This window comes from Erythrolamprus reginae, chromosome 3, assembly GCF_031021105.1.
Source record: "Erythrolamprus reginae isolate rEryReg1 chromosome 3, rEryReg1.hap1, whole genome shotgun sequence".
Taxonomy (NCBI): Eukaryota; Metazoa; Chordata; class Lepidosauria; order Squamata; family Dipsadidae; genus Erythrolamprus; species Erythrolamprus reginae.
The window spans coordinates 149878360-149891256 of record NC_091952.1 but is presented as its reverse complement, the minus strand read 5'-3'; the positions used below and the strand labels follow the sequence as shown (position 1 = coordinate 149891256).

General features: G+C 36.8%; 1 protein-coding gene across 1 annotated transcript in view; it reads left to right on the top strand.

Annotated features, from left to right (window-relative positions):
• ADCY2 (adenylate cyclase 2) overlaps positions 1-12897 on the top strand; it is a 180697-nt gene that overhangs the window by 111831 nt on the left and 55969 nt on the right. The window contains exons 12-15 of the mRNA XM_070749069.1: positions 2552-2632; positions 3459-3528; positions 5485-5582; positions 9841-9925. Coding sequence (XP_070605170.1) covers positions 2552-2632; positions 3459-3528; positions 5485-5582; positions 9841-9925 — 334 coding nt within the window. The remainder of the gene's footprint in view (positions 1-2551; positions 2633-3458; positions 3529-5484; positions 5583-9840; positions 9926-12897) is intronic.

Below are 12897 nucleotides of genomic sequence, written 5' to 3'. Positions count from 1 at the left end.
ATATGAGCCCAATCAATAAGTGTCAAGAGATTTCCCACTAAATTGCAATAGGATTAGCATACTATTTCTCTAGTAAAAATTAGAAATGAGAATTTTTAAGCAGGAAGGAAGCTCATAAAAGCTAGCATTCTCTGAACTGCAACCCTTATAACCCAATAATATCTTTATCATGGTCTTCAGGAGTCACACATATGGGTTATGTTTCTGCACATAGCCTATTGAGACCTGATTATTGGTAGCCCTGCCCTGCCCCCACCTGAACAGCAGCTAGTCATCCTTCAGTTTTATTGACATTCTTGTTCCCTCAATTATAAAAAACTATATTTAATATTTTCTCAACTCATTCCAAAAGGATACGTTAACATAGTTCCATAGAAATACATCTGCTAGAACTGTGGTAGCTTTAGGTCAAGCTAATTATCTAGAACAGTGATGGCAAACCTTTGTCCCATATGACAAAGAGGTATAAAATTAGCTGTATTATACCAAGTTTTGTATTCCATGATGTTATACAAACAGCAAGGACATTGTCCAGGTTCATTGGACACAAAACATATAATTATATCACCTCATTTGAGGTTCCATTATAACATTGATAAAGCTATTGAATCTAATTATTAAAATCCATTATTTGGATTTTTATTTTTATTACGTAGCTTTTTTTAACTGAAGTAGAAATAGATGTACGCCAGTGGTGAAATCTAAACACTTTCCCTACCTGCTTTGTGGGTGTGGCTTGGAGGTCATGTGACTGGGTGAGTGTGGCTTGGTGGTCATGTTCATGTAACCAAATGAGCTCAAAAACAAATTTTCATATGCATATACAAACAACACAAAAGCCACACAACTGACTCACACACAATGGAAAAGCACACAAAATGGCCCCTGCAACAACGAGCAGGGACCTCACAGAATCACAGAGAGCTCTAAAACCAACATCATTTTACACAAAAATAACACAAAAGCTATACAGCTGACTCACACACAATGCAGAAGCACTGGACTTCACCCAAAATAGAACAAGCAGGAACTTCACAAAGTCACAGTTCAGGAAAATAGGTAGTTAAAAATGATTTTAAAAAGTTTTTTTTTAATGTTCTGATACCCCACTCAGCTGATTGTCAAACAGTTGATTGTTGAAAAAAAAAACCCTTTTTTTTGCTGTATAAAGTTTTTTTTTACAACCAGTTTGGGCAAATCAATACTAAAAATGCTTTTAAAAGGTTTTTAAAAAGTTAATCACTGTGGCGATCAGCTGTGCCTTCTGCTTATCAGAACCTGTTTTTTACTTTTCAAAAGCATTTTTTACTATTGGTTTGGTGAACTAGAAGCATTTGTTCTTATCGGTTCAGGTGAACCGGTAGCATTTCACCCCTGGTCTACTCTATGTAAGTGTACAGTCACATCAGCAATATTTAATATTACACTCAAAAATGAAAAGCTGATACCAAGTATGGATTACTACAATATACAGTGCTCCCTCGCTTTTCGCGGGAGATGCATTCCGAGACCGCCCGCGAAAGTCGAATTTCCGCAAAGTAGAGATGCGGAAGTAAATACACTATTTTTGGCTATGAACAGTATCACAAGCCTTCCATTAACACTTTAAACCCCTAAATTGCAATTTCCCATTCCCTTAGCAACCATTCAGATTATTACTTACCATGTTTATTTATTAAAGTTTATTTTAAAAAATTTTTATTAAAGGCAGACGAAAGTTTGGCGATGACATATGACGTCATCGGGTGGGAAAAACCATGGTAGAAGGAAAAAACCCGCAAAGTATTTTTTAATTAATATTTTTGAAAACCCGTGGTATAGACTTTCTGCGAAGTTCGAACCCGCGAAAATTGAGGGAACACTGTATGTCAATTTGTGCTGGCCTGTTGCAGGAAATAGGAATAAATACTGTATATTGGCTTTCTTTCTGCTTTTCTCATTGCTTTTATTTTGTTTGCCCTAATGAATGCCATATAGGTAAGCAATAGCATATAGGATTTTATACTGGCCCATAGTGCTTTATATCACTCTCTTGGAAATTTCTAATGTAAGCATTATTTGCCCCATCAGGATTGAACTCCAGACTGTGGGCAAAGTTTGCCTACAATACTTTAACCTCTGTGCCACCAGGACTACAGGTAGTCCTCAACTTATGACTACAGTTAAGCCTGAAAATTTAGCCATATGTCTTTGTGGTTGAAAGTCCAACCATGGGGCTGGACTCAATTTTATGACTTTTCTTATGATGACTGTTAATCAAGTCACCATAGTCATTTACGAATTGCATAATTGAATCCAGTTAACCCAACAGGTGCTTTTTGCTGAAAAACAAGAAAAAATAAGAAAAATGTGATCATGTAATCTCAGACAACGCAAATGCAAGTTGACAAATGACCAAATTGTGATGTGTGACAGTCAGAATTTTGAGGATGGGTAATAAGTAACTTTTTCCAAAGTTGTTGCAATTTTTTTAACAATAATTCAGAATTACCTGTATTTTATTTACGATAAATTTCATCCTTCAGGATGTTCCCTTACTTTATCTCTGCAGAACAAAATCTCAAAAGAAAAAATTTGAAGAGGAATTAAATGAAAGGATGATTCAAGCAATTGATGGAATAAATGCTCAAAAGTATGTTTTCCCACAAAGTTGTTGTTTGTACCACTGCTGTTCATATTATGGAAGTAAGCATTGAAACCCCTTGAGAAATCTGAAGGCAGAATTTTTTGACCTGGAAGTTGGAGGAGCTAATTTCTAAATAGGAACCTGACTGTTCCCTTTCATCCCAGATTATATGATAATACAGTATAGAAAAACATAAGCTGTTCTATGATTTAACTGTCTCTTGAACAAAAATCAATATTTTATTGATCTACTGGAATTTAGTGACTACCGTTTATTTAAAATAGATGAGAAGAACTGAATATCTATTCTGATCACATTAGCTCTGAAATGTGCACATAGTTATATATTTATATTCCTTCCCTTCCTTTAGCAGGATTCTAGGGTACTTAGAACTGGGAAGATACAACACAAGTAATTTGACTTACAAGCCTCTATGTAAACCTATATACAAGCCTCTATGAAATTTATATGTAAAAATTAATTATTGCTGCTAAGTTAAATGCTTCTTATTACAATACACTATTCAGTCTTTATTCACTGGGTTATCAGTCTAAAACTGCCGCCAATTGTAGAAATCATGTCTACATTACAGTTTTAGACTGGTATGATTTTAGAAGTCTGGACAATGTAGATTGATGGAGATCTATGGTTCCTATTCACTGGATAACCTAAAGAAGAGAGATTTCTATTGAACTAGTATATTTCTATTACATAAACATATCCAACTGTTTAATTTTCTTTATGAACCAGATTTATTTTTTTCTTATCTAAGTCTCCAGAAAAATATTAGCAGCTTATATATAATGCTGTTATGATTCTTTTTCTTTTCTAGGCAGTGGCTTAAATCTGAGGATATTCAAAGAATATCATTGCTTTTCTACAATAAAATCTTAGAAAAAGAAGTGAGTTATATTTAAATTATATTTTACATACATTTCCCAAATTCTCTAGTGAAGGATATAGCTTGTAATTCATACCTGAAAATGTGTGGCTTTTTAAAATCTTGTGGGAGATTAGAATCTTTTTTACATATATATAGTTTTGTCTTTGATACAGAGTTGCACGAATTTGGGGTTGCACATGGGGAAACATGAGGTGAAACTTTGATTATATTTCCTGGCTTTCAGAAATATGGATTTCCTGTATACTCTTCACTTTATTATATCTATTACTTAGATCAGAATTTTGCAAAAAAAGAAGTATCTAATGAATCAAAAGTTGAATTATTTCAATGTTATAACAGCTTTTAGGGAAGTCTAATAGATCTAGAAAATCAAAGTATTTAGTATTACGGTATATTGATTATTAATGGGTACTGACTCTCTTTCAGAAATGAGCTGAATAACATCAGTGACAGACACCTATGATATAGTTATCCACAATCCTCATTAACAATTCATCTAAAGTATCTTGGTTTATTCAAGAATAGGAATAATCATCCCAGAGTTTCAAAATCAATTTGTGTTACTCATTTTTTATGTGTGGGAAGTTAATAGATCCTATGAACCCATTAAACCTGCTTTTTTCCCTGAAAGATCAAAGTACAATTGATTGGAAAATTCCTGTTTTGCAATCCATGGCAGTATTTTTGCTGCTCTTATGCATTTCAATATGGTTATCTGTACACGTTGTTCCGTAATTCAAATAGCAGGTCTCCCAAATGAACAATTTATGAGAGTTTCATTTCTGTGGAGCGTTTTTAAATTTTGTCAACATAGAAAATGTAATTAATAAAGAAGCTTCGTAATGCTTATTGATGTTTTGAAAAAGACGTGGTTGGCTCCGGTTCACCATAACAATGTGGCTTGTCATCAATCACAGTCAATTAATTGATAGTGGTCATCAAAGGCATGGAACTTTTTCAGGATTTCAGCAGTTAGAATTTTCAATTATATTGAAGTTTAACTATCCTGGTTAATAACTCCGAGTCTACGGAGAGGGGCGGCATTTATTTATTTTATTTATTTATTAATCAGATTTGTATGCCACCCCTCTCCGCAGACTTGGGGCAGCTAACAGCAATAATAATACAATGTAAACAAATCTAATATTTAAGTTAATTTAAAATCCCAATTTAGAAACCAATCATACATACTGACATACCATTCATAAATTTTATAAGCCTAGGGGGAGGGAAAGTCTCAATTCCCCCATGCCTGACGACAGAGGTGGGTTTTAAGGAGCTTACAAGGAGTGTGGGGGCAACTCTGATATCTGGGGGGAGTTGGTTCCAAAGGGTCGGGGCAGCCACAGAGAAGGCTCTTCCCCTGGGTCCCGCCAAATGACATTGTTTAGTTGATGGGACCCGGAGAAGGCCAACTCTGTGGGACCTAACTCGTCGCTGGGATTCGTGCGGCAGAAGGCGGTCCTGGAGATATTCTGGTCCGGTGCCATGAAGGGCTTTATAGGTCATAACCAACACTTTGAATTGTGACCGGAAACTGATCGGCAACCAATGCAGACTGCGGAGTATTGGTGTGACATGGGTGTAGTTAGGAAAGCCCATGATAGCTCTCGCAGCTGCATTCTGCACGATCTGAAGTTTCCAAACACTTTTCAAAGGTAGCCCCATGTAGAGAGCATTACAGTAGTCGAGCCTCGAGGTGATGAGGGCATGAGTGACTGTGAGCAGTGACTCCCGGTCCAAATAGGGCCGCAACTGGTGCATACAAATCTAATAAATAATAATAATAACTCTTAATTCTTCTAATCTTTTTGTTTAAAGCCATAAAGTTATCTAGATTAAGGATATCCTTGTATCAGTAAATATTTTAAAATTCAATAGCTGTTATAACTTACTTGTCATTTTTAAAAAGAAATATTTTGATTTTTTTTTGTAATCTCTCATTTTCTTTTAGTATAGAGCAACAACCCTTCCTGCATTCAAGTACTATGTAACCTGTGCCTGTCTTATATTCTTCTGCATTTTTCTAGTGCAGATTCTAGTGCTACCAAAGTAAGTGAGTGATGTATACTGTTCTTTCTTATATCTGTGGAACCTCTTTTATACTGAATTGGATCTGTCTATAATCCTATCATACTGACAGGTTTTTTAAAATATATATATATATACTTTATATCTATTAAAAAAAGTTTACTTTATGTCTGTTTTCCTTTGTTCCTTCTTCTCAGTTTGTCTTTCTTCAGAAGGAAAATGATCAAGCCAATGTGGCCATGACAGCCACAATTACATTTGGTGCAAGTCTATTAGAGACATCCTAACCATTTACTCCCTTTTTTTTAACAGCCTCAGCGAAGATGTAGCACTTCCATTTTTCCACTTCCGCTTGGTGGGCATGTGATACTATTAACCATGTGTCTCAAAAGTGCTTTTTCAAAAGGCAATTGGACTTTTTTGTTTTTTGTTGAAGATGTTTCACTTCTCATCCAAGAAGTGATGGTGGAAGATGGGAAGATTTATAATCTTGTATATCCCATTTGCTGAAGAAGCTTCTTGGATAAGAAGCTAAATGTCTTCAAGAAAAAAAAAGTCCAGTTGCCTTTTGTGTGATCTGGATGACTCAGAATATCCATAGACGTTAATCTTGTGTCTCTTCAGCTGCTGTGCAACTAAAAGGTTTTACTGCTGATTCAATCATAATCTATGGGTTTTGCACCTTTGTTTTCAAATATTCATATTAATACAGTTATTGATAAAATTAACATCTTACAAATTCATTGTAAAACCTGCTGAAAGGCCAGTTCCAACTATCAGCTTATAACAATAATTCTTGAAGTCTTTTTGGATGCCAGGAGTTCTATAGACAAGCAAGCGAGTGGAAAACAAAATGTTTTAAATAATGCTGCAGCTTTACATACTTTCTTTTTATTGTTTGAAGTTCAAGCTTCTTGCAAATATCTCTAGCCTCTCAGGTTAATTACTGGCAACAAGGCAAGGAAACATAAAAATTACTTTGACTCAAGGTTAAGCTCTGATGAAAGATGACCAGGTTGTAATTTCTCAATATCAGACAAAGTTAGTTTGGTCTTCTACTGTATTCACATGGCATCTTTCATCAATGTATTTTCTCAGTATCTTAATGTTCAAAATTCTTTCTTGTTGCTAATTGCTAGTTGGGACTTTATGAGAGAGAATGTCCCCAAAGTCTCACCAAGGAATGGATTCACTGCATTGTCAAACATATTTACTCCAGCAGTTCAGAAGATTCTGAAATATTTTATTTATTTTATATGTTTCCTGACTCTCAACAACTCTGGGTGGCTCATTACTAAAATATATATGGACATCTATGGCTTGTCAGGAAAATTGAATGATGGTGAAATATTCTAAGAATTTTTTTCATGAATTCTCTTTTATATACCCATATCTATTATCTAATATATGCATGGCAAAATAATAAATAAATATTTTTGAACCTATTAATGATTATTCATTGACTTTAACAAGGTTTTATATACAGTGAATCTGACCACTGAATGGTGGATCATTCCATTGTATATTTTCTCTATTTTACAACTAACAAGCTTTATTTCCTAGATGAAAGCACAAAAATCATTTTAAAAATGAAGGAAACTCAGGGTATTGAGTTGAAGGTTGAAGCAGGATTTTCAGCACATTGAATTTCAAAAACTCAACAGTGCTCTGATTGTTTGAAAGCAAATGATGCAAGCTCTTGCTCTCTCTCTCTCTTTTATACGCCACTCTCACGCTTTTATACTTTTATACTCTCTCTCTCTCTCATTTATACGCCACTCATTTATATGAAGGCTCTCTTTTTGTTGCACCTGATTAAATTAAGAGCTACAGCAAATGTTTATATTAGAAAAAATGTTTTAACAATGAAACTCTTATGTGTTTCAAACCTCCGCTCTAATTAAAATATTTTGAAAGTTTTATGAACGTACAGTACTTTCAGAATGGAAAAGAACAGACTTGGAAATTATCAGATTTAATCTAATGCTCTTAAAGATGAAAATTACCTGTGATTTTCCTACAAGAATTTATCCCTGAATTTCTTTTCCATACATCTGCAATATAATAAAAGACAAAAATAAGCATTTAATACTAAATTTCTGAAATTAACAATTGATCACTATAGAATGGAACAGCAACATAATTGTTATGTAAATCCAACAACATTAGTAATTTTATCTACCTCTTTTGGGGAATGGGTGGGTCTTCTCAAGACCATGAACATTATCTAAAACTCCTGCCTCCGGTTTTCCCCATGACAGCAATGAATCTGGTGGACGGGGCTGAGGAAGAGCGACTGACTCAAAGTCACCCAGCTAGCTTTCATATCTAAGGGAAGGCTATAATCCAGTCTCCTGCTTTCTAGCCTAGTGTCTTTCCCATTATATCAAATTGGTTCTCTCACTATACCAAACTCTATTTCATGACTTTCATGAAATAAACTGCCAGTCCTTCCCCATAAAACCCGTATGTTGATAGATTTTTGTGAGGAAAAAATGGTGTGCAATGTTATGCCATCTTGAACTTCTGACTGGAAGGAGAGATATAAATTAATAAATAATAATAATTGTTGGAAAAAATATCCCTGAGAAAATATAGTGTTTTTGTGTATTTACTAATAACTGTTGCTACAATTAAAAGAGAGATATGTATACATTTCTGTGGCAGAGACATCTAGTTACCACACATGTATTTATGAATTTTTTTACTGTTTACATGTATGGAACATCACAGTGTGATGTAGGGGTTAAGGTGTCGGACAAGGAGCAAGGAGACCCTAGTAATTCAGCAATAGAAGCCGCTGAAACTTAATTGATCATATTGGGCTACTCAATATCACAAGGTTGCTGTTTCACAGAAAATTAGGGACCATTATGTGGCGGCCCCGGTCCTCTGGAACCAACTCCCCCCAAAGATTAGAATTGTTCCCACCCTCCTTGTCTTTCGTAATCTACTTAAAACCCACCTCTGTTGTCAGGCATGGGGGAATTGAGATCCTCTTTCCCCCTAGGCCTTTACAATTCTATGCATGGTATGTATGTACATATGTATGTTTGGTTTCTATATTAAGGGGGTTTTAATCATTTTTAGTATTGAATTACTATTGTACACTGTTTTATTGTTGCTGTTAGCCGCCCCGAGTCTCCGGAGAGGGGCGGCATACAAATCCAATCAATCAATCAGTCAATCAATCAATCAATAAATAAATAAATAAATAAATAAATAAATAATGCCCGTGCAAGCTCCTGAATAAAAGCCAAAATATAAAATTAATTAATAAATGGTGGAAGCAGTTAATGCCAAACTTCTGCCTCTTTGAGTACAATTGTACTGGGACACAGACAGTATTGATCAGCTTAGATTAGAACAAGATGCTTGTTATTTGTTTAAATAGGAGTATATGTTCATTTCAGAGTGATTGTTTTGTGCTTAAAATATAATTCTTGTGGGCACAGCTGTAGTTCTAAAAACTCCCATTTGTTCCCATAATAACCAAACCTTTCCTGATGTAAAAATCTTTTTTCCATTGGTCCAGACAAAGGAAGGTAATATAGGTGTTTTGCTTAGAATTTATTCCTAATGTGTTCTAAGAGATTGTATTTTGTTGCTATCCTAAATTTTGACATCGTTTTTTACTCCCTAATAAAATTCCCTTACTAAGACTAAAGATTCTGCCTTAAATACTACTATCCATAATTGGCATTTTAATCATATTTCTACAATTCTCTCATGGAAATGGTAATAACAGAAATTAAAATATATTTTTCAACTCTCCCTTTTAAAAATATATAGGTATTGGTCAAGGAAATAGTTGTTCTTCATTTATTATGATATTTAAGAATTATAATATATGCATAAATTAAAGAAAGTTTCTGTTTCTCACAAGACTTGAGCTACACCAAATATGATAGTGGCAGCCATGTTTCCAAGATGGGGAGGGAATCTAATTTGAATATTAAAGAGTCCTACAAGTGAAGATGTGGTACACTGCTTCAAGTTGCTTCCCGTAGTCCTAAACTAAACTTAAAACCCCTTTTTCTCTGATGAACCAAGCCACTAGTTCACGAGGAAAAGGTCTGGGATGTTTTAAGATCTCGAGGCAATGATATTTTAAAAATCTCATCAGCATATACCCCTTTGGAATTTCAAATGATTTCCTTCTTCCATATAGTTACTCTAGTTGGAAGATGTAGCCAAGGTAAAGAAAATATCCATCATTTTATGTTTACATGGAATTGGTTTCTGTTTTTTTAAAAAAAACCTTTTTCTTGTTTTTCAGAAAGTCTGTACTTGGAATCTCCTTTGGAACTGCCTTTCTGCTACTCTCCTTCATTCTTTTCATCTGTTTTGCAGGACACCTTTTGGTAAGTGTTCAATGCATACTTAAACAAGATCTAAGTATTGCCCACAAGATCATATGCTGCAACGTCTTGCCTGTCGGCAACTACTTCAGCTTCAACCACAACAACACAAGAGCACACAACAAATTTAAACTTAATATTAACCGCTCCAAACTTGACTGTAAAAATATGACTTCAGTAACTGAGTTGTCGAAGCATGGGTCTCATTACCGGACTCCATAGTGTCATCCCCAAACCCCCAACAATTTACCCTTAGATTATCTATGGTTGACCTATCCAGATTCCTAAGAGGTCAGTAAGGGGCGAGTACAAGTGCACTAGAGTGCCTTCCGTCCTCTGTCCTATTGCTCTCCTATACCTCCTATACCTTTCTTCTATTCCTATATCTCTTCTTTTATTCTTTCATTGATATGTTCTATTACTATATCTTCTTTTCTATTCTTTCATAGATATATTTTACTGAGTATCTCCTCTATAACCTTCATCATGTATTTTACTATGTGTGTGTGTGTGTTTGTGTGTGTGTGTGTGTGTGTGTGTGTGTATATATATATACACCCCCCCACTAAAGCTCATTGTGTATTGGACAAAATAAATAAATAAAAAAAAATAAAAAATACTGCAAATGGCAAATCTGTCAGCATAAATAATTGGGCCCAAACACTTCATTACTTCTTCAAGACTGCTTTCTTTGACCAAACAGCAAATTATCTCTCTCAGGTACTTAATTAAGAATGGAGATCTTAGATCAGGGGTCTCCAACCGCCGGTCCGCGGACCGGGACCGGGCCGTTGGGGGTTTTCAGCCGGTCCGCGGCGCCAGGGCCCCCTCGGCCTTTCCGCGCTGCCCACCGCCCGCCCGATTTGCCCCCTCTGCTCCTCTGCCACCTCCTGCCTTTCACCGCAGCTCCTCCCGCACCCGGAACGCACGCCCTGCCCGCCTCACATTTGCCGAGAGGACTTTCGCCCCGGGCTCTCAGCAAGGGGGCTGCATGAGAGGCGGGGCCGGCGGAAGGTGATATTCAATGTCGGGGGCGCACGGGCGGTTTTGCGCGCGCTCCCTATCTCCCTGCTAGCCCACTCGGAATACTGTATTCAAAATAAGAAAAGCCTTCGCCGGCAAAGGCTTTTCTTATTTTGAATACGTATTCCGAGTGGGCTAGCAGGGAGATAGGGAGCGCGCGCAAAACCGCCCGTGCGCCCCCGACATTGAATATCACCTTCCGCCGGCCCCGCCTCTCATGCAAACCCCCTTGCTGAGAGCCCGGGGCGAAAGTCCTCTCGGCAAATGTGAGGCGGGCAGGGCGTGCGCGCGTCACCGCTGAGAAGAACGGAGAGAGAACGAGAGTGAGTGAAAGCAACAGACAGCAAGATAGAGAGAAAGTGAGAAAGAGAGAGTGAGAGAAAGGGGGGGAGAGAAAGAGATAGCAAGAGAGAGAGAACAAGAGAGAGAAAGAGCGTGAGAAACAAAACAAGAGAGAAAGAGTGAGTGAGAGAGAAAGCAAAAGAGACAGAAAGAAAACAAGAGAGAGAAAGTGAGAAGAAGAGAGAGAAAGAGGGGGAGAGAGAGAGAAAGAGAGGGAGAAAGAGAGGGAAAGGGGGGAGAGATAGCAAGAGAGGGAGAGAGAAAGAGAGAGGGAAAGGGGGAGAGAGGGGGGAGAGAAAGAGGAGATAAAGGAAGAGGAGAGAGAGAAAGGAAGAGAAAGGAAGAAAGAGGGATAGAAAGAGAGAGAGAGTGAGAGATGCTCAGTGAGCCTTTCTTTGAAGTTGCCTTTCTTTCTTTCTTTCTTTCTTTCTTTCTCTTTCTTTCTTTCTTTCTTTCTTGCTCTTTTTCTTTCTCTCTTTTACCTTTCCTTCCTCTATTTCTTTTCTTTCTCCTTCCTACCTTCTTCCCTCCCTCCCTCCAGTCCTTCCTCTCTTACTCTCCCCTTTCATAAGTTTCCTTGCTTCCTTCCTCTGTTCCTGTCCCTTCCCTCTTTCCTTCTTCCTTCCTTCCTTCCTTCCTTTCCTCCCTTCCTTTCCTCCCTCCATTTCTTGCTTTCCTTTTCCTTCCTCCCTTCTTTCCTCCCTCATTCCCTTCTTTCACTCCTTCCTCTCTTACTCTCCCCTTTCACACCTTTCTTTGCTTCTTTGCACCCTTCTTCTGTTCCTGTACCTTCCCTCTTTCCTTCCTTCCTTCCCACCCTCCGTCCATTCATTCACCCATTCCTCTCTTGATCGCCCCTTTTACGGCGCCGCTGACAGCTAGCTCCCCCCCCCCCACCGGGCCATGGAAAACTGGTCTAGCTTAAAGCCGGTCCCTGGTGCAAAAAAGGTTGGGGACCTCTGTCTTAGATAACTTACTTTCTTGCCGTTAATTTATTTACATTTTATTTAGTTTCCTGAAATGCATTTAATTATAAAGAGATACTCCTACACAACACCAAAAATGTAAAAAATACAAATTGCAAATTGCCTTATCTAATTTATTTCATGGCATATTACTGTATTCTAAACAGTTCTGTTATTTTAATGGTGGTACCATATTAAGCACTCCAAGTTTTATTTGCTTTCTATTGTTTAAGAAGTGTAAAGATTAGAAATGAGATTTAACTTTTTGAAAAATAATGCTAATTTTAAATCAATGCCGTGAGATGAAAACATGCTGATAAAATTATGGCTAGGAGGGCTGTACAATACTTTGAAGCAGCAGCATATTTTCCTGTTCTACACAGTTCTGTTTAGGTGTAGTAAATAGATAAATATTACACTGCTATTTTCATGTTCTCTAAAGCACCTTTTGGAGATCAAATCTAAAGTTCTATAAAGCCCAAAATGATAAACGATTAGGCTTCCATATGATGTCACAGATTGCTTTGAAACTGAATTACACTTGCTTTTAAACCTCCAGATTAGCTCTATGCAACATGGCTCACACTCTCTTAGTTTTCAACATAACAACAACAACGTCCTTGATATTAAGAATTAGTTTTAACT